Source organism: Raphanus sativus, chromosome 3 (assembly GCF_000801105.2).
Source record: "Raphanus sativus cultivar WK10039 chromosome 3, ASM80110v3, whole genome shotgun sequence".
NCBI lineage: Eukaryota > Viridiplantae > Streptophyta > Magnoliopsida > Brassicales > Brassicaceae > Raphanus > Raphanus sativus.
Window position 1 is genome coordinate 24,662,588 of NC_079513.1, and position 21,331 is coordinate 24,683,918.

The 21,331-nt window shown below is 34.4% G+C and overlaps 5 protein-coding genes and 1 non-coding gene across 7 annotated transcripts; 3 read left to right on the forward strand and 3 right to left on the reverse strand.

The window, feature by feature from the left end:
- Positions 1-70: 70 nt before the first annotated feature.
- Positions 71-2,866, reverse strand: LOC130509514 (receptor-like cytosolic serine/threonine-protein kinase RBK2). Its single transcript, XM_057005650.1, has 9 exons — positions 2,558-2,866; positions 2,299-2,390; positions 1,774-2,202; positions 1,431-1,682; positions 1,162-1,316; positions 937-1,016; positions 709-844; positions 400-549; positions 71-313 (listed from the first exon to the last, which is right to left on the reverse strand). Exons 1-9 carry the CDS (start codon positions 2,623-2,625, stop codon positions 131-133), a joined length of 1,545 nt encoding a protein of 514 aa, XP_056861630.1. The 5' UTR covers positions 2,626-2,866; the 3' UTR covers positions 71-130.
- Positions 2,867-3,389: 523 nt separating this feature from the next.
- LOC130494500 (uncharacterized) lies at positions 3,390-4,198 on the forward strand. Its single transcript, XM_057006617.1, has 3 exons — positions 3,390-3,579; positions 3,682-3,727; positions 3,942-4,198. Exons 1-3 carry the CDS (start codon positions 3,445-3,447, stop codon positions 3,986-3,988), a joined length of 228 nt encoding a protein of 75 aa, XP_056862597.1. The 5' UTR covers positions 3,390-3,444; the 3' UTR covers positions 3,989-4,198.
- Positions 4,199-4,966: 768 nt separating this feature from the next.
- LOC108845582 (S-adenosylmethionine decarboxylase proenzyme 4) lies at positions 4,967-6,437 on the reverse strand. The gene has a single exon (XM_018618770.2). It carries the CDS (start codon positions 6,363-6,365, stop codon positions 5,313-5,315), a length of 1,053 nt encoding a protein of 350 aa, XP_018474272.2. The 5' UTR covers positions 6,366-6,437; the 3' UTR covers positions 4,967-5,312.
- A 1,644-nt stretch (positions 6,438-8,081) lies between these two features.
- On the reverse strand, positions 8,082-9,097 carry LOC130509741 (glutathione reductase, cytosolic-like). The gene is made up of 3 exons (XM_057005922.1): positions 8,677-9,097; positions 8,527-8,591; positions 8,082-8,399 (listed from the first exon to the last, which is right to left on the reverse strand). Exons 1-3 carry the CDS (start codon positions 8,830-8,832, stop codon positions 8,396-8,398), a joined length of 225 nt encoding a protein of 74 aa, XP_056861902.1. The 5' UTR covers positions 8,833-9,097; the 3' UTR covers positions 8,082-8,395.
- Positions 9,098-9,212: 115 nt separating this feature from the next.
- LOC130494238 (PAP-specific phosphatase HAL2-like) lies at positions 9,213-10,970 on the forward strand. Of its 2 annotated transcripts, XM_057005920.1 has the most exons (3): positions 9,213-9,693; positions 10,015-10,176; positions 10,242-10,970. In XM_057005920.1, exons 2-3 carry the CDS (start codon positions 10,100-10,102, stop codon positions 10,690-10,692), a joined length of 528 nt encoding a protein of 175 aa, XP_056861900.1. In that variant the 5' UTR covers positions 9,213-9,693; positions 10,015-10,099; the 3' UTR covers positions 10,693-10,970. The 2 variants fall into 2 exon arrangements, with proteins under 2 accessions (XP_056861900.1, XP_056861901.1); XM_057005921.1 differs by lacking the exon at positions 9,213-9,693 and having other exon boundaries at positions 9,892-10,176.
- Positions 10,971-19,879: 8,909 nt separating this feature from the next.
- On the forward strand, positions 19,880-19,951 carry TRNAD-GUC (transfer RNA aspartic acid (anticodon GUC)). The gene has a single exon. It is a non-coding gene; the product is annotated as a tRNA-Asp (tRNA).
- The last annotated feature ends 1,380 nt before the right edge of the window (positions 19,952-21,331 follow it).

A 21,331-nucleotide genomic window follows, 5' to 3' on the forward strand; every position in this document is an offset into this window, starting at 1 on the left:
GACATTAACAAATAATAGTTTTTTTTTGTCAAAGATTGAAGAAAATAGAAAGAACACAGCATCAAGATAATAATCAAATACATACGCTATAGTACAACATAGCTGAAGCAACACTGAACCTAAGATGTTTTCACGAGTCATTCGATGTTCCGAGAACAGTTTCCATGTGTCGATTAATATCGTTCAGATATCTTGTCGAGTTGTATTCTTCGTTATCCAATAGTTCTTCCGAGTAAGTCCTCTGCAGTTTGGAGTTTTGTCGCTGTCTTAGCTGGTCTAAGCTGCACTTGTCTCCCCTCAGAATCTCCACAATCTGTATACGTATTCACACTTCGTTAAATTGTTAAAGAAAAGTGGTATCTAATTAAATGATAGAGTTGAATGTTTTATTATGCATGCCTGATTCATGTGAGGCCTGTTCATTGAGGTTTGGTGTATGCATAAGGACGCTATGAAGACAAGACGTTCCAACTCTTCTAAGTCGTAGTCATCTCCCAAAACCGGATCAACCAGTTGTTTGATCTTGTTCTCTTTGATCAATGGCTTTGCCTGCAAGAACATAGGTGGCTCGTGTTAGTAATTTCACAACAGAATAGATATAAGAATCTACTCACTATCAATTGGTTCTGAATCAAGTCCAGGTCAAGGAAGTATGAGACAAGAGTTCTATTTAGCTAAAGGTTCGAGAGAGGGTCAGACATCACATACCCACATTACAAGGCTGTGTTGTGCACTGTCTAGGGCTTGTCTACCAGTAATAAGCTCAAGAAGCAGGACACCATAAGCATATACATCTGTCTTCTCGTCTACAATCCCGTGCATAAAGAACTCGGGAGGCAGGTAGCTGATCAATGAGTAATACGAGACTATATGAGATTTATATATGAAACACAAGTGAATTCTGCGTATATGATCTATATCAGTAAGGATCCTGACCCGAATGTTCCTTCTATTTTCGACACGGTATGGTGAGTCCATTGATCTGGCAGCCATTTCGCCAGCCCGAAATCAGATATCTAAGAAAGAATTAACATGGATACGGTTTTGAGTTTGTTTTCAAAAAAAAAAAGGATACGGTTTTGAGTTCATTCTTGTTTCAAAATCATAACTTGGAAAGCAGGTTAGGTTATATGGAGATGGTAGCTTTCTCTTCATAAGTACCTGAGCCTCAAAGTTCTCAGTGAGAAGAATGTTAGAAGCTTTGATGTCTTTATGAATGATCCTTCTCTGACAACCTTCATGGAGATAGAACAGTCCCTCTGCTGTTCCCACTGCCACTTTGTATCTTATGCTCCAACTCAGTTTCTCTTTCGCTTCTACAAAATGTTACAAGGTTATTAATTAGGGTTTTGCTTTAATTTTTGTATTTTACTCCCAAAATAGTTTAAAGATTGCTTTGAAAACATCAGTTAGAGAGAGTTTTTTTTTACCGTAGAGCAAAGAAGCGAGGCTTCCATTAGGAGATAGCTGAAGAACAAGATGCATTCCTCCTTCAACACAATATCCAATAAGCTTAGCAATGTTTGGATGGTCTACATGAACTATGATCCCTAATTCCGACAGATAATCCATCGTCATCTCTTCAGCAGAGCCTCTAGTCAGTTTTTTTATCGCCACTATTTGCCCATCTGCCATCTGTCCCTTATACACTTCCGCATATCCTCCTTCTCCAATCACATTCTCTGCCATAAATACTCACAAATTTCATGTTACGTTACTTCACATATAAACAAGTTGTTCAATGATTGAAAAAATATAAGAAGGGTTTCGGACCACGGCTGAATCCATTTGTAGCGGTTAGAAGGTTCTGGAGAGAGTAGTTTCTCCAAGAGGGTTTGAAACAGAACAAGTCACCAGTGTCAAGAGAAGTAGCAGGTAGGACAGGGACCATGTTGTCTCTTATTCGTTTGCTTTTGCGTCTGGTCAGTTTAGGGACTCCTTTAAGAGGGGTGTTGAATGGCATTGCGGATGATCCTTTCTTGAGTAAACGGACGAAACGACCTCTCCATTGGCCGCTAGTGAGACCTATAGACGAATGATGGTGGTGGGAATGGTGATGAGGTTCTGATGATGATGAGTCTGACGTGCTCACCACGGGACATGATGTTTCTGATTCTATGCTTCTTAATAAGTCATCGTCTGATTCTGTTTTGCTGGGGTAGAGTTTTATGTTTTCTTCATTTGAACAGAATGATTGTAAATCTGGTGCAGAGGAAAGAATTTTCATGAAAACTTTTAGCACAAGGAACAACCAAGTCGGTTAAATATTTGGAATATATTGACCTAATTACTAATTACCATGAGAAGAGAAAGAATCAGAGAAGCCAGCTCGAGATCTTCTTGTTGAGAGAGGAGTTGCTTGTTTTCCACGATTCTCAACGTCTACATTGCTGCAAGATCACATGTTTGTGAAATGAGTTACATTATAAATGAAATGACTTGCTAGACAAGGTACACAACCATTTGCAAATCTTGTTCTGCGAGCAACGTTATATAAGAACATATGTGTCTGAAGACAATTAAACTGTCTCCCTAGATGTTTTGTAAGGAAATTTACCAGGAGGGAGACGAAGATGAGGTCGTCGTGGAAGCCAGAGTTTCTGATGATTCTCTAACGCGTTCCATAAATTAATTGGAGAACAGAAGATGAGACAAGGAAAGGGGAAATAGAAGAAATGACTAAGGAAAGAGAAGAGAGAAAGACATAATCATTTGGTTTGGTTTAATCTTACACCCTTATCTTTCTCTGTTGTTATAACTGAAAATCCGCCTCTTCTCTTAGGGCCTTCTTCTTTCTTAATTTTAGATGAAATAATAGTCCCATCTTTTTTTTCTTTCGAAATAGAAAATTCCCAGAGATTATCCTCAATGATTTGATCAACTTTTCCTAATCCTAAATTTAGAGTAACAGACTCATGTTTTCTCTAATTGTTGGAGATTGCTTTTATATTTTTCCCATGCACACAAAAAGCCAATTTTCAAGTGAAAAAAAAATAATTGTTATTTTTAGAGTGGATATTTATTTATTGAACAATCCAAGGATATTTAAACTGTTTTTAAAATATTTTTGTGCAAAATTTTCAATTATTTAAAATATCTATTGGATAAAATAATAATTTAAATTTGTTGGATATTAGCCGATGAGAATTTTCCTAAGAACCCATGACTACTGAATGTTTACGTGGATGCCACAGGCCACAAGCTCCCGCAATACATTGGTGGGACGTTTTTGTGGCAAACTCCATTTCCGGACAACCCGACAAAGGTTACCTGAACCCTGAGGTCATTACCTGTTGAGCTTTATAATTTATAAGACCTTCTTCTTATATATAGATGGGCCTGGTTCTAAATAAAGCCCATTTAAAACAAATATAAGTGCCCTGATTTGTTAATATCTGAATCTTCTTCCTCAACAACTGAAGAACCCAAATTTTCGCCGTTGAAATGGAGAAAGCGACGAAGAATCCCAATTCGGAGACGCAACTTCCTCCTCAGCCGAATCATCAGATGGATGCAGACGATGACGATGAGAATGTGAAACAGCTCAAAGAGTGTTCTTCTCTCTACTTGTCTTTACAGGTTCTTCTGTTTTCCCAGATCATCATCATCATCATCTCTTAGATTCCTTGTGTATTCCCCTAAATCGTTTATTTAAAAAAATTTCTCCGATCTTTTTTGCAGGATTGTCTCGTTGAGAGCAACAGGGACTGGAAATCTTGCCAGAAACGTACGTTGTTGCTCTCTCTATCTCAATTTTTTACTTGGCAAGTTAAAATCGGAAAATCTGAGGGTTTAGGGTTTTAGAGCTAGGGTTTAGGGTTTTTTAACCTAAAGATATTGACTAGGAACTGATGAGTTGATTGAATTGTCTTATGTGAAAGAGAAGATAGAGTTGGGCAAAATGTTGATAATCTTTTCTTGTTTGTGATTTTGTTGCAAAGACGTTCAAGCTTTGAAGGCATGCCATGAAAGGAAAACCAAGAAATGACAGAGATGAAGAAAAGCCACACCTGATTGGCAAGTGTTGATTAGTCACTGCTTATAAAGAAACCACTCTATTACTTAAAATATCCTCTTATGTATACCGTTTTGTGAAACGGCTTTGTAACGATTGTTCCTGACTCTAGTTGAGTTTTTGTTTCTGAGATTGGTGGTTATTTCGCCGAACTAAATAGCAATGGTATATGCATTTCAGACAGCTTGGTTTCTTCCTAGTTGAGTTTGGTTCATTAGAGGCAGAGGATATCTCTGTTATTTCTCTCATTTTGATCCTTGTTTATAGAAAGTGATGAGAAGGGAATAGGTGAATGGACAGACAGGATAGTGGGGATTGGGGAAGAGCAGAGAAGCTTCTTAAAACTGAGATTTAAGTTCATTTACTTCTGCATTTCTCTATATATCTTTGAAAATGTTGATTGTTAATTGATTGATTAAAGATAAAAAACGATTTAGTAATAAACTGTTACAAAAGCGAAGCTTCAGAGTGGAAGTGGCTTTCACTGCTCAATGAATATCTTAGTGCAGAAATAACGAAAACGAGTTACGTTTTGCTACTGGACATAACACGAGATTGTGGTTTGCTTTTAGCCAATAATTGTCACGTGCAAACTCTATTTTTGTATGTTGGGACGGACAAGAGTTTACATGCGCGATTATTATAACTATATACTTATATAGAGATTACTTTCTCTTTGTAAGGTCAATAGATAAACTGGCCTAGAATATATCAGCGTGAGACTAATTAATTCCGACTTTAGACATGTGCTTGCCAACACCAAACTGAAACCGACAAAACATAACGAAACTTTTGTTGGGTGTAATTTCTCCTTTTCTACTTAGACCAAACCATGTATACTAAGGCTGCTATATTTTACGTAATTACTCTTCTTAGATCTAGTTGTTAAAAAAAAAAAAAACTCTTCTTAGATCTTAAGGTGATGAATGAATCAATTTGCAACCATATAAGTAAGAACAACTAAACCGTATATCAAATGTCTGATAAAAGAGATTTAAATATTAAATTTATAAAAAACAAACATAACAAAAGAAGAAAAAGAAACAAAGAAACAAACATTTTTACCCTCTCTCGCCCACTAAAAATCTACAAATACTGAACCTCAAAAATGCTTAGGCGTGACATTTCCACAGGTGTAAAGTGGGAGGTGCATGATCATCATATATGTTCCCACTTATTATATCATTCCTTACCCAAGTCAACCAATCGTTTCCCTCCACGTCACCACCTTCCTTTTCTTTCTCCTCTCAACCAATTAAAAACCTAAAACCCTTTTCTGTTTCTCTTCAGGCGAAAACTATCTCCGGCGAGGAGTGAACGACTGAAAAACAACCGTGCCAGATCCTGGAAACTCATCCATAAGCCTGCTCCGACACTTAAGCCCGAGCTTCTTCGCCAACACACGCTCCACCCGCTTAGTCACCTCGCGGTCGTGATCCTCGCCGCCGTAAGTGGTGGCGATGGAGACGCAGCTCGGCCGGAAAACATCAATGGCGCGACTCAACACCTCCGCGATATCTCCACGACCGCCGTCGTCGTCGTGTAGAGACAACCCGCACTCGAAGCTCGCGTAGCTGAAACCGTCTTCCGGCGTGACGTGGATCGTCGAGTAACGATCTTCGTCGACTCCGTTCATCGAGTAGCCGCAAGGATCGAACGCGAAATCGCATATAAACGCGTTTTCGTTTATCGCGTCGATACCGCTCAGCCGCGTCATCTCTTTCCCGGCGGAATCGCTATTATCATCACTTTTCCGTTTAAAGAAGCTAAGGGCGTTGACTCGGTCAAGCTCCGTCATGCAGACCTCGACGACCACGAGTGGCTCGTCGGGCTCCACGTCAGCGCTGGCCGTGAACACGTGCCAGGCACGCGAGGGGTTATTAGACGGCGTCATGACGGAGGCTTTACGGTGACGGAGAGATTTGGGGAGGGAGTCTTCGACGATGACGACTTCGTCTTCGAAGGATGTGTGAGGGAAAGGCTGCGAGTTGGGGAATATGAAGCTGCCGCGTGAGTATCTACACGCGCGTAACGCGAGGTTGAGGGTACGCGCGAGGTGGACGAAGGGTCGGATTGATTTGAGGAGTTGGGTGGTGCCGCATGTTTTGATGATGATTTTGGTTGGGTAGACGAAGAGGCTCGACTCGGAGAGGACGTAAGCGTCGAAGCTGTGGTTGGCTACGGCGGAGACCACCGTGCACTGAACTTGGGTTAAGACTTGGTCTAGAGATTCGAAGTCGATTAGACGGAGGCCCATTGGGTTTTTGTTGGTTGTTGAGGTGGTGGTGTTGTCGTTGAAGAATCGGAGTTCGAGTCTTTTCTCGAAACCCTCGAACCCAGACACTGCCATTGCAAAGGTCAGAAGGAGATGTGGGAATGAAACAGAACAGAGCAGAGGAAATGTGTGTGTTTTGTGTTTGTGTGTAGAGAGAGGTAGTGATGACTAGTGGAGGCGAAGTGGTACTTATATAAGGAGATGTTCTGGAGGATAGAGAAGGAGGAGCATGCGGGGTTAAGAGACCAAGAAATCATGATTGCAGGCATAATGAAACGAGAAAGCTTATGAGAGTTTCGTGTTTGTGTTTGTATGATGTGTATGTATCTGTGAATCTTAGTGTATGTGAGATATCAAGTAGTGTGCGTTTCTGATTCTGTTCTATTTTCTTGTGTTCTGTAATGAGGAAGGCCTATGGGTTATGACATGCGTTTCTGGGTTGTTTTTTTGGGGTTAAATTGTCGTTGTTCATCGTTTTACATTAGCTGGTTTGTTAATCCTTGTGAAAAAAATTCTGTGATTTGTAAAACTGTTATAGAATTACGAAATGGATTAATGTTATTTGTGGGTTCTACATTATTTTTTGCAGCCAGTAACTAAATTATTAGTATCAACTAGTCATCAATAATCCACGTATCCGAATCTCTCATTTAGTCTGATTATCTCACCGCGTCCAATCGGAACTGGCGAAGAAAGCCCTGAAGGCTAAACGGAAACCATATTAAATCCGCTGTGGTCGGAGCTCGAACTCGTGATGGTGAAAACATCAGAGATTCATTTACCACCAGACCACGAGGCCCGATTTAGAAAAAAAAATCTAGTTTTGCATTATTATGTTATTGGTAGGGGTGGGCATTTCGGTTTAGTTTCGGGTTCGGTTTGGGTTCGGTTTGGTTTGGGTAATTTGGGTTTTATAAAACTCAAACCAATTAAAACCAAAGTAGCTTTGGTTTGGGTTCGGTTTGGGTTTAATTCGGTTCGGTTCAGTTCGGTTTGGTTTAGATTTAGTTCAGTTTACATTATTATGGTTTAGTTTGGTTCAGTGTAGTTCGGTTTGGTTATAAAATATGAAGGCATCAGTTTTATATTTTTATTAAAAAATAATCTAACTCATAAACGATAGAGTGAGAATATAAAAACTTATGCTACATGATTTTATATATAATAGTATTATTTGAATCGTATTTATAATTTTTCTTTTAAAGATATGGAAGTTATGAAAAAATGAGAAACAAAACTTTAACTAAAATTTACAATATGTTAATATATATATATATAATATATATATATTATATATTTTACTATATATATTGGGATTATCGGTTTGGTTCGGTTTAAACCCAAACCAAACCAAACCGTTCGGGTTGAGTAAAACATGAACCAATTGGGTTACATAAAGAGCACGATTTGGTTTGGTTCGATTTAACTTCGGTTTGGTTGGTTCGGTTCGGTTCGGTTTGGGTTTTTTGCCCACCCCTAGTTATTGGTGTAAACTGTATAGAATCGCTATTGGCTAAGTCATTAATATAGTCTCTTTCCAAATAAATGTTAGCAGTTGAATTTAATATCGCTTCAAAAGCTACTAATCATGTTATTTAGAGCATCCACATCAATAGGACCTTTGATCAAGTCCTTAGAGTATTTAATTTATTTTCGTAGTTAAGGACTTTGATTAAGGACTTTTATGAAAATTTTGATTATTGGTGGGACTTTTGGTTGGTCCTTAGACTTTTATGTAATGGAACTTTTCAAAATAAAAAGGTTATAGAAGCTCTAGGAACTCGAGTAATGAGTTGAGAAACAACATTTGTGATTTAACACGACACAAACTTTGCATCCTCTGTTTCAAAAAGTACAACAGAAGCATAACACACCAGTCAGAAAACTAAAGATACTGAGCAGAGACAAGCCCAGAGACATGTGTCTTCGTCTAACATATCACCAGAGTAAGTTGGTAGAGTAAGTGTTACCTAAAACGCAATGTCTTGGCATGCCATCAGGGGAAACAAAAGTGGAGACACGGAGCATAAGGTAAGTTGCACCAAGGAATTGCAGTAGAGTTATTACCATTGCAAACCGAGTCCACCATAGCCACGTCTTATACTTCAACTGCAACAAATCCCAATTTAAACCCAAAATCATGTTGTCATGTCATAGCAGAATCCCCAACCCAAAGTGGAAAAACAGACTCAATAGATGCAAATAATAACAGGGAAGCATATAGTAGAGAACTTACGTGCCACCAACACCTCCAATCTCCTCGGAGCTAATTGGGTTAAAGGGAAGCTCACATATACCAACCTAATAATAAGACCAATATCGATAAGTTAACTGAGCCAATCAAACACACAAGCATAACATAAGAATGTCATCACAACACTGTTACCTTGGCACCATTGTTGGCCGAGAACCTAGCAGCACGAACACCACCACTCCCGGCACCAATGACAAACAAATCAAAATCATAGCGAGTCTCAGTGGCTTCCTCCTCCGCCGCCGCCGCGTTGCTAAGCTCTCCATCTGAAAGCATCTTCCTCGCCATGATTTCGCAGAATCAAGAATCCAAACCGGAGACGAAGAATGTGCCCAGATTCGGATTGTCGGTGGAGAATAAGGGGGAAGAGAAGATGGTGAGATCTACAGACAGAAAGAGAGGCTGACTCGCTTGAGTCTCAGAGATGGACGAAATCTTCAATAAGAGCATCAAAATCTTTGAGAAACACAGTCGCTGGGGAAGACACAGACGATTTCGATTTCATCATCGACAATGACGCATTGATGATGAAAGAAATGCCAGCTGGCGTCTTAGGACCAAATGAAAAAAGTTCTTAGTTTAGGACAAAACACAAACATTTCTTAGTATTTTCAGTCTTTTTCATTTTCTTTTGAGCCTAAAAATACTAAGGACTGGGTCTAAGACCACCCGCAATGGGGGATTTAACCCAATCCTTAGCACAAATCCTTGTGCATTTGAGATTAAAATAATAATAAAAAAATTTCTGTAGCTAAGGATGAGTCCTTAATTAAGTCTTTTATGGACCTGATCCTTACCAGATCCTTGATGTGTTGGCGACGTATGATTCGTCTTCTACTTCTTTTCTTTTTTTTTGTTAAAGGGTTTCGTCTTCTACTTCTTCTTCTCCGATCGATCTATTTTCTCAGTCTCCAAAGATTCTCCTCTCTTCCGATTTTTATAGCAGCGAAGAAGATTTGATTTGGTTTTGAATGATCGACGAAGATTGCTGATGGCTACAGGTCGCGGATTTGCATTTCGGAATGGGGAGCATTACTCGATGCAGAGACGTGACGGATGCAGAATACGATTACTGTTCTGATCTCAATACCACTCGGTTCCTTCGGAGGATGATTGAAGCTGAGAGACCCGATCTCATCGCATTTACTGGTAAATCTTGTGTAAATCCAACGTAATTGATTCTCTTATGCTCTGTGAAAGCGCAAGGGAGAAGTTTTGGTGTCGATTTGAGCTTAATACGTGTTTGCTTTACTTAAAATCTCTGAATATAGTAATAAGGAGGTATACAAATGTGGAAACTGTTGCACAGAACTTTGGTTATATATCCTTTAATACACTTGTGTTAGTGTTTCTTGATTGCTAGTGAAAGCTATTTGTGAAAGTGATAGCTTGTAAGCGCTCCTCCATGCTTAGCTGTAAGGTTTAGTGATGATGATGAAACTTGAATGAACAAACACATGTGATCCACAGGTTTCTGAAGCATCCCACGCTCGCCGCGGTGGGAAACGGCTCGTCAAGAAGATAGGGGATATCAGTGGATGATCCGGTTCTAGCTATGGTTTGTGAGCCGGTAGAGAGAGCAAACTCAAACCACTTGTTCACTGCAGGACTTGCCGATAGCATGGGAGTTAGGTATAACTTGTTTAATGACTCATCTGTTTTTGATTTAAATGTCTCTAACTACAATCTTTCTTCAGGAAAAAGCCAATGCGAGTGTATAGCGTGGTGAAGTATGCAGCGATTGCATGTGGAGACGCTGAGGTGTTCATGAAGTTTGCGCAGTCGAGGTACAAGGAGAAGATATGGGCCCACGCAGCTGGAGTGGTGATTGTGGAAGAAGCTGGTGGTGTGGTGACTGATGCTGGAGGGAGAAACTTAGATTTCTCAAAAGGAGTTTACTTGGAAGGTCTTGACAGAGGAATCATAGCGTGTTCTGGTCAAGTTCTGCATGATAAGTTTATAGGTGCTGTTAATTGTATGTTTGCTACAATGCATCACATGTACGTTTGCTACAATGCATCAAGAGAAGAAGAATCTAAGGTATGTTTGCTACAATGCATCACATGTACGTTTGCTACAATTCATTGTTCTTATGCCACAGGTTGGGGCTTCAGCAGCTTATTTAGAGACTGGTTTAGTCCTAGTTAGACGTTATGTCACTCTAATGTTCTCATCAGTACTTATCATTACTTGGCTCAATTTCTGGTTTGATTTGGGTATCTTGGACAGCAAGTAACATCAACTGAAAAATGATTTCAATTGTCTTTTTAAATTTCTTTTTATTTTATTTTAGGATTCCAAATTGGGATACACCATTGTAGACAATTTTTTGCAATGAATCCTTAACTATTTAAACAAAAAAACAAAAACAAAAAAATTAATAAAATATGGCTAAGGATTCCACAATGGAATCCACCATTGTGGATGCTCTAAGGACACCAGTAAAGATGCTCTTAAAGATTGGCGATATTAATTGATAGTTGAGAAAAGAAGAAGATGAAGGCGACATAAAATATTTTTCAGTTGTTTATCATGGCATCCAAATTGATCTTTTAGAATATCTCCAATGTAAAATTCCATATTTTACTTTAAAATAGAGTAAAAGTAAATATGAAGTAAAAATGCTCCAACCCTACTCTATTTTTTACTCTATAATGGAGTAATGAACAAACAAAAAATAGACTACTCCATTTATGGAGTAAATTTCATTATGGAGTGGGTTATGGAATTGGGTTGGAGCATTTTTTACTTTATATTCACTTTTACTCCATTTTAGATAAAAAATGGAGTTGGGTTGGAGATGCCTTTAGTGATGCATTCAAAAATTTCAAGGTGAAAAGAATTTATTCAGATAAATAATTTGTGTTTCTGCCATAAACAGAACTGTCAATCAATTGTACCTAGTTCATGTCAAAAGATTAACTAGCTATGGAAATTTGTTGATGTGTGTAATAACCAAATCACATACATGTCCATTAAGAAAAGAACTGGGTCCAAACAAAAGGATATATAACCAATTGATGTAGGACCTTTTGTGAGAAGAGATGAACTGACCAAAGTTTGGACACAACTCATCTGATAAAGAGTCAACATTCAGTTTGTTCAAAATAGAAGGTCAAACCTCAGATTAAAACTATCAACTCAAGCAAAGTGAATAACGTGTCCAAAAAGGATAATCATAAGAAATTCGAAAGAGACGATAAAGAGATGAAAATATGAAGTCCAATCCGGATAATCTTACATTAGACAATTATTCTACACTTTTTCTGAACTTAAAACTTAGGTTTATTTGTTATCGGAATTTCATGCAAAATCACATATAAACAGTTCTATTCAGCTATAGTAAATTCAAAAAACCTATAGTTTCGACATGTATTAAGGCTCCTAAATTCTAACAAAAGATAAGAACGTACTGAAAAATGTAAAATTTTTGAATCTTAAACACGTAGCAAAAAAGAATGAAAAATTGAATGTAGCAAGGAAGTCTTTTTTTTGGTTGGATAGAGAAATGATAAATCGTGTGCTAATTTGGTGATGATTTGGTTGGGGGCTAACTTTAGAAGGATACTTTACTAAAGTTTGAATCATGAGTAGTACATTTGGTTGCATCAACATGAATCATTAAACATTTGCTCTTTGATTCATTTGACCACAACTAGCTCGGTCATATCCGAATGTGTATATATGTACATATATTAAATATAGCTAGGACCGCTAGAGAGGGATCAAGACTGCTAAAACATCTATACTATTAAAGTAAAATACCTAATAGGTATTTGTCCTTAGTTTTCAAGTTATTTACAGGGGAATGCCACTCCTTAAATTTTGCAAAACATAATAAATGAATATTGATCAGAAAATTAAACCAATCATTTTGTCTTTTGGTTAAGTCTTCTCTTTTACCTACGATTTCTTCTCTCAAAGTCACAGTTCTTTTGCTGAATATAAAGTTTGTTCACGTTATGAAAAGTGTACGTCTCAAAATGTAGACAATCGAACTAATTTATTATACACATTAATTTTATAACTTTTCAAATATATAATACCTCAACTCTTAGAAATATTTTGCACTTTTCAATACAAACCGAATCCTATAACCTTTTTTTGAAACACCAAACCTATAACCTAAACACTATTCCATATACTTCTAAACCCTATGCATGTTCTAAGCATAACCAAATGTACACCATATATATAAATAGATTATAAACTGATATTTTTAGTATAATTCAAATTGAAAACTAATTCATATCTCAAGTTTAATAATATTGAAGATATTATACATGGTATAAAATAGTGATTGAGATCATACATATATTTCAAAAACGAAAATGGGGTAGAATTTGTTAATTTTTCATTTTAAATTTACTTTTAAATCTGTACAATAAAATATGGACAATCAAATGAAATCTTGAATAATATATTTCCCTATATTGATCTCTAGATCTCTGTAAATTTGGTTAAATACGGAACATAAGATATTCACTTTCACAAGAATTAATGTCGAATATATTATCTCTATTTTAAATTTTAGTTATTTGAATATTCATCTTATAAATATTTGTGTTGATATCTATATTTGTTTATACTACATTTATGCACTATAAGATTGATAAATCTCCTTATTAAATTATTTTTTATAAACCTTAAAATCTAGAAATGATCCTATGATAGTTTTATAGGAGCAATAAATGAAAATGGCTTCTATAAAATCTCCGCTATATTCTTTTATATCCTAAAATATAGTGGAGATATAATTCAAGCAAATTTCATTTATCGTTTATCAAATATAAGATATTCATTTTCACAGGAAAGAATTAGTGTCGAATATATCATCTCTATTTAAAAATTTAGTTATTTCAATATTCTTCTTATACAGATTTGAGTTGGTATATATATTTCTTATACTACATTTACGCATTATAAGATTTGATAAACTTCCGTGTTAAAAAAATATATTTTATACCCTAAAATTATCAATGATCCTATGATAGATTTGTAGGAGCGATAAATGAATCAAGTACAAATGGATTAAACAAACATATAAAAAACTTTTAAAATCATTATAAAAGTGTACCAATACGAAATGGGTTAAAAATATATATTTACCATTTTAGTTTATAAAATTCAAATTTAAAATTAATATAACACATATTAACTTTTGAATATTTTTACTAAAATTAAGATATAATATTTTTTCAATCTCACGTCATAAAACATATTTGAGCCTAAAAATATATAAATAAAGCTTTGCAATATATATTCCAATATTCACAAACACAAACGGTAAATATATTATACATCACAGGATAAAATTTCACCATTCATTCATAAGTTTAAGCACAAAAATAAAATATGCAGTTATAACAAAATTAATATTACAATTTTAATCTTTGTTCTCATCTAAATTTAAAGTATTTTAATTAAAATACTATACAGTGTAGCACACTTTAAAAAATAAACAATGTAAAGTTTATAACTTCAGAAAATATATAAATAACATATGGAACTATAATTTCCATTTAATTTTGTCAAACAAAAAATAATCTCGCGCTTTGAAAGCGCGGATCAAGATCTAGTAATAAATAAAGTTGGAACACATATAGTTACCGACACCAAAAGAGAAAATGAGTATAGTTATATCATATAGAAAGATAGGAATTTAATCACGACAGACTAGTATACATCAATAGTTGCTCGTCGACACCACTAGTTGGTGTGTTCAATCCCGATTACGATAATGATACATTTCATTTTTTATAGTTTTTGATTTTGAATAGTAGATGAAGTATAAGGCCAAACTCCAATCGCACAATAAACGGTAAGATAGTGACAAATTTAAAGTTTTCTTTCTCCAACCAGACCGTAAAAAATACAGAATTATTGTGTGGTTTTTTTTCTCTACAAAACTTTTTTTTTAAACTATTTTTTTGTCGACTGTCTATTTAAATATTGTCTAATTATATTTAATTACACTTGATTTATATTACATTTTCGTAATTGCATTAGTTATTTTAAATAAAAAAATATACCTTAACTATTTTATTATCTTGTAAGTGTATTTAATATAAACTATTAATTTATATGAAAATTAATTTAAAACATTAAAATTTTTAACTTAAACTTAGAAAAAATAAATTATGAAATTAACAGTTTAATATAATATTTTGTTATTTAATATATCTATATATTAATAAGTAGATATTAAAACTATTAAAAACTAAAAGAATCTTAATTAATAATATAATAATAAAGAATATTTCTTTTAGTGTAATATTTGATGTTGTGGTTGGAGATGCAAAAAAGAATTAGCGGTAAAACTACACTAAAATAATGTTATTCGTTGGAGATGCCCTAACCTAATATATTATGGAACAGTTTTATAGTTTGAGTTCGAATCCATTTTAACCGATAATGTAATTATTTCCATAAAAATTCAAGTTCTCTTATTAGTTTTTTTTCTTTGTTTCTCTAGCTCTTCACACAGTTAAAGTTATTGGGTGTATACAACTTATTGTATATTTAAATAAAATTTTATACGATTCTACATTAGTTTTTTCTATAATTTTAGATTAGTTACTTCGAATTGGTTACCATCCAAATGAAAACGGTGTATCAATACTAGACACACTTATAAACGGGAATTTTTTTTTTTTTTTGTAACTGATATAAACGGGAAATTACCAAATAAAAACGATCAGGCGTGGCATTTTGATAATTATATAATACTTTCTTTTAAATTTTAATTAGGACTGAATGAATGAATGAATGCTTTCGTTACGTGACACCAAAAGTGCCTTTGCAACATCATTTCTAGCTTCCATGCAATTTTGTCTAACTGTGTGTCCGGCATTATCATTATCCATTATTTTACATGAATGTCTTTATATAAAGTGTCAAAAGTCTTTCGATATGTATGTACATACACCACACGAAAGTATAAAACATACCCAAACTGAGTTGAGTGTACTTTGTTTTTTTTAACATTTAGTTTACTCTGTTTAGAGCCAACTTTGACTCAAATTGTTTATAACGGAACCAAACATAATTTGGGGTAAGTTGAAACAGAATAATAACCAACTGCTGATACCCAGATATATGTTAATTTCTTTAACTTTGGAGGAAGAATGCAGATTATTATTTTTGTCTCCAAATTGATATATATTAATGAAAAAGACATACATCTTTAAACGTTCAAAGAAGACAGACCATCTGGATCACCAAAAAACGACTATCAGCCTCTAACCACTAGTCCACTACCAAGAATACTAAAGTCACCAAATGCCTCCTCCTAAAACCACAAGAGCCAACCAAAAAAACCTTCTACTCTACTGGACAGAGATGCTTCTTTCATTGACAAAGAACTTCTCAAGCCATGAAGATCAATTACATTATATTTTCATATAAAATTATTTTTCTTTTGGTTAAAAAGTTAAATATTATTAAAATATTACCAAAATGGATAAACAGAAAAAGACAAAACAAGGAGGAAAGGTTTAGGGGTAGGAAAGCATTATGACCACAATCCCACAAGTAGAGAGCTGCACGCGCATCCACCAATCGTTTCTCTCACTTGTCTCTTCCATCACTCCCGCACCTACACATTCTTATTTGCTAACCAAATAATTCATCAGATAATAAAAGGAATAGAATATTCCAACCATATCTTAGTTGCACAATAAACAATTTGAAATATTACATATAACTAACCCCTTATATCAATTAGTTATGTAAAATGGAACTATATGCATAGTGGATCACTCCAAGCGTGCTAAATGAACTTAATTATCTCTATAACCTCTTAGATACGAAAACAAAACAAATAATAACAAAAACGTATACACAAGATAATGGGAAAGATCAGTGGGACACAAGTTATATTAACCATGGTTGTAAGAAGTTCATCGCTTTAACCAAAATAAAAAATAAAAGAATTATCGCCAAACCCCCGATAATTCAAGCATGGCATGTCTTAGTAGTCTTGGATACAACATATGTTGTGGGTACAAGTCCTCTTCTCAACATATGTTGTGGGTCATCAATTTGGAAGGAACAGTCGATGTGGAAAAGGGCCACATAGAAGAGGTGGGAATCTAACACCATCATTGGGAATGTGCCCTAGTTAGAGGACAAAAGAGGAAAATAGACTCCACAACTAACAAATCCATTTCTTAAGATAGTGACATGTGAACATGGTGGCCCTAGTTACGTCACTCCTCTAGGTGACAACTACACTTAGGTTTGGTACGTTTGTTGTTTATTTAACATGTCATATGTCAAAAGGATTATTTAAAATTATACATAAGACCATGATTAACCTTAGTATCTTAATTGTAATTCTTAGCTTCACGTAAAAATTAAGAAAAGCTAAGAACCGTCTTATCTTAACTGAAAGATGTAAAAAAAAAGTAAAAAATATTAAATCATGAATTAAAAACTATAGTTAAAAGACATGGGTTAATCATGTCCTAAGTAACTTTAGATGGTTTAAGCATGATTGTTAGTAGATTAAGAAAATATTGTATTAAAGACATTCTCATTGGTCATCTACTTGTATGTAAGTGTATAAAATAGGATGTCAAATATTATATATATAGTTTAATACAAGCGAATTTGGACGTATTTTAAATCTAAAATTTTAATTAAAAATTTCAGTGTTTACTATATAAAGCTCTCACTTTAACTAAATATTACTAATGGAAAATAGACTTTTTTCTTTTGTGCACAGAACATAGGCTAAAAATGGGAGTAGGGGAAGCTGGTGCTAATGAGGATAAATTGAGTGCTACTGTATCATGCGCACACAAGTTTATATCGAAGAATAATTAACCAAAGAAACCCACTATCTTTCACATACCATATGCTAATTCATCACTATCTCATGCTGTGCTCCCAATAATCTATCTCATTATCTTTTGTAGTAGTTTTCTTGTGAGGTTGTTGGGTACATATGAGGCAATTTATTATTCGATGGAAATCATTCCCCGTGCCTCTTATGCTATGTTTATCTCTCTTTTATTATAAACATTACAATGATTAAATATCAAAATTTATTATTTGAGAACTAGAAAGAAGAAAAAGAAGAAGGAGAGGGAAAAATCTGATGGACCCTTATGGTTTCTCCACGCAAGAATCATTTCAGTGAAAGGGCTAATACATGCATGCATCATACTTTCGACTGCTGGACCAACACTTGCTTCATTACTTCAATCGCTGGTATATATAATTTTATTTTTTAAAAGTTGACACAATAATAAGACGTGCTGGCGTAAGCATGTATCGTCTCTTTGTCATATTGTGCAAATCTAACAAGACATTATCATATTCGACACTTTTGTAATGGATCGAGAGATTTGGTTCAGTCTTTGTTTTCTTAGTTAATAAGATAGCTGATGATGAGAGAAGGGTGAAGCATGGAGGCCATCATGTTCCCTCTTCCCTGAACTCTCTGTCCTCTTCAAAAGGTAACTGGTTCTTTCTTTTTAGTTTACTTCATGTACAGTTGGTACATTAGAATCATTTCCATATCTAAGCTACTACTGCCTATATATGAATATATAACTTCTGACATTTCAAATCGCGGTATTTAATTTTTATTATAAATGTTAATCTTGGGTTTTCGTCTAACATACTAGTATATATGGTGTGCCAAAAAGAAAATCAACTTTGGATTTTGCAACGAGGAGTGCTAGCTGCTTCTAGCAGGAGGATTATCGATATTATATATATATATATATATATTGGAACTATAAATTATATTCCTCCGTTTCATATTAGACAATGTTCTATCCTATTGTACATATATTAAGACAGTTACTTTTTATCAAAATATCAATAAAATATAATATAAAACTAATTTATTTAATTATAAATAAATATGATAAAAATACAATTAACTACACAGTTTTTGATAAAATTAAAGTTATCTATATTTGTGCAATATCATCTATTACGAAACAAAAAAAATTCTCTAAAACTTTATCTAAATTGAAACATTGGGAATATATATGATGCATTGACTAATATAAACTTTTCTTTTTCGAAAAAGGGCTTTACTAATATGAAGTTAATTATCGTATTTTGTACATTTCTTACAAAATAATCTTGGTTTGGTGCTGCATATAATTAGATAAACAAACATATGCATGTATCTCTCATAATGACTTTTGGTGCAGTGTTATGGAGTATTTATCTTAGCTTTGGCTTGTGAGCTAGGTTAATGATCAAACCCTTATAGTAGTGACAATCACAATGTCATGTGAATATCTACTCAAAACTTAAAGAGTTTAAAAGAACAATACATAATCATTAAATCAATTTAATTAGAAGTTCTGTAGTTTTATTAATCAACGATGGTTATATCACATGAGCTTTTAGTTTTCGATATATGTATGTACTTAATTTATGATATATATATATATATATATATATATATATATTTTTTTTTTAAAAAAAAAATCTCTTGATGGAAAATAAGATTAATACATGTGACAAACCTTATTAGACATATTCATTTTCATATAGCAATTCTGAATATATTCCCACATCTCTGAAGACTCTGGGATGTTATTTTATTTGCATTTATCAGAAATTTATATTTTGAAGGCAAAAAGGAGGAACCTATACATACATGTTGATGATGTTTGAGGGATATGAAGAATTTGATAGGGAAGGGGCACATTGATATGACAGTGTCTCCAAATCAGAAGCCCTAACTCCTATTGCAATAAGAACATATGTTTGGGTTTTAGGGTTTCACTTTTTAACTCTGTAACGTAGACAAATCATAAGCATATGGTCTAAGCAAATATAGGTGGAGAGACCTTAGACACACACATATATTGCATTTTTTTAGTCAACCATATCCATTCATATTGCATTTATTTGTTGCTATTGAGGAATAAATTAATTAGGTTTGTTTCAGGTCTAACAAATCACAGAGAAAAATATGACATTTGCTTGCGATACGTATACTAATAGTAATTGTATTAATATTTGACGTATGACTCAAAGCATTGTATCTCTTTCTTTTTTAAATCACTGTATCTCATTATCTACATGATGCATCTCAAGAAAATTTATACGCATATTTGTCAATTCTACTTAGATATTGCAAACACTTTATCTTGTATTTTAACCGGAAAAGTTGATCTTGAATAAACTAAGAAGATCTATAAATTTTACTGAAAAGAAAAATAGAATAAAATAATGGAACCATTAAGCGAAAAAAATGAGTTTGTTATATAAATAAAAGAGATTGTAGCAATTTGTGCGACTGAGATACACCAACACACATTTATATACTTCTCTTTTCAAGTTTCAAATGCTCAACAAGGTCGTTGTAGTATAGTGGTAAGTATTCCCGCCTGTCACGCGGGTGACCCGGGTTCGATCCCCGGCAACGGCGCTTAACTTTTTTTCCTTGCTCCAAAAAAAAATTCAATACTCGCTGCTGGGTCACGATCACATGATATCCCAACAAGAAGAGGATGGCCCAACAATATTCGAAATGACTTCATAGTTTAGGCCTTAAGAGCATCTCCAACCCACTCTATTTTTCACTCTAAAATAGAGTTTAGAGTAAGAAATGCTCCAATGGTACTCTATTTCTCACTCTATAATAGAGTGAAAAATAGGTTTACTCCAAATATAGAGTAAGTTGTTTTTTTTTGTTCATCACTCTATTTTTTACTCTAAAATAGAGTACCATTGGAGGAAACTCCATCTCTATTATAGAGTCACTCTATTTTAGAGTAAAAAATAGAGTGAACCATTGGAGATGCTCTAATTAGATTCACCCTTCTTCTGAATTGTGGATGTGAGGTCCAATCTGTTTTACTTTAGTTTCTCTTGAATCGCTGAAATTGGGCGTCTTTCTCGAAGGAATCACTACAAGAAAACATGGAAATACTGACAGACATACTGACGGAAAATGAATTCCTCGGAATATTCCGAGGAATTTCCGAGGAAATTCCGAGGAAACATAAATTTTACGTTTCCTCGGGATTTCCTCGGAAAATACCTAGGAAATTCCGAGGAAATCACTTTCCGTCGGTATTTTCCGAGGAAATGCCGAAGAAAGAGTTTTCTTCGAACAAAACCGATGAAATTCCGAAGGATTTAGGGATTTAACTTTTAGGGTTTAGGTTCTTCGGAATTTCCTCGGAATTTACCGAGGAAATTCCGAGTGATTTAGGGATTTTACTACAGGGTTTAGCTTCCTCGGAATTTCCTCGGAATATTCTGAAGAAATTCCGAGGAAAAACACATTTTCCTCGGAATTTCCTCGGAATATTCTGAGGCTTTTCCGAGGAACAAGGTTTTGTAACCGAAAAAAAACGTTTTGCGGTTTGAATAACACGTATATAAGCCTTATTAAGTGTCTTAAACTGATTATTAAGTGTCTTAAACCAAAAATAGGTGTGTTACCCGATAATAAACACTTTCCGATTGTATGAACGAATTTCCCACAACATAAGATCAAACACTTATACACTTTAATGAATGGTAAAAGGAATACTTACAATTCATTTTGGAATTTTGTTATTTCATGGTTTATGATCATCTATACAAAGAATATTCAATTTTATCATTACATTAGTATAAGAAATGATATTGGGCAAAACAAATTGAGGTTTTGAAACCCCAAACATATATCCCTCGGAATTTCCTCGGAATATACTGAGGAAATTCTGAGGGATTTGAATTTTCTTCGGAATTTTTTCATTTAACCGCCATAATTTTCGCGAAATATTTTGCGAAAATTAAATTTTCGAAACTGAGGAAA

Bases quoted from the DNA above. Each gene is read 5' to 3' on its own strand.
- LOC130509514 (XM_057005650.1), bottom strand. From the start codon at position 2,625: ATGGAACGCGTTAGAGAATCATCAGAAACTCTGGCTTCCACGACGACC. The intron at 2,203-2,298 runs GTAATTAGTAAT...CCTCTGCACCAG, and splicing joins TGATTCTTTCTCTTCTCATG to ATTTACAATCATTCTGTTCA. The intron at 1,317-1,430 runs GTAAAAAAAAAC...AACATTTTGTAG, and splicing joins CCTCGCTTCTTTGCTCTACG to AAGCGAAAGAGAAACTGAGT.
- LOC130494500 (XM_057006617.1), top strand. From the start codon at position 3,445: ATGGAGAAAGCGACGAAGAATCCCAATTCGGAGACGCAACTTCCTCCT. The intron at 3,580-3,681 runs GTTCTTCTGTTT...TCTTTTTTGCAG, and splicing joins CTCTCTACTTGTCTTTACAG to GATTGTCTCGTTGAGAGCAA. The intron at 3,728-3,941 runs GTACGTTGTTGC...TTTGTTGCAAAG, and splicing joins CTGGAAATCTTGCCAGAAAC to ACGTTCAAGCTTTGAAGGCA.
- LOC108845582 (XM_018618770.2), bottom strand. From the start codon at position 6,365: ATGGCAGTGTCTGGGTTCGAGGGTTTCGAGAAAAGACTCGAACTCCGA.
- LOC130509741 (XM_057005922.1), bottom strand. From the start codon at position 8,832: ATGGCGAGGAAGATGCTTTCAGATGGAGAGCTTAGCAACGCGGCGGCG. The intron at 8,592-8,676 runs GTAACAGTGTTG...TCTTATTATTAG, and splicing joins CGGCCAACAATGGTGCCAAG to GTTGGTATATGTGAGCTTCC.
- LOC130494238 (XM_057005920.1), top strand. From the start codon at position 10,100: ATGGTTTGTGAGCCGGTAGAGAGAGCAAACTCAAACCACTTGTTCACT. The intron at 10,177-10,241 runs GTATAACTTGTT...ATCTTTCTTCAG, and splicing joins GCCGATAGCATGGGAGTTAG to GAAAAAGCCAATGCGAGTGT.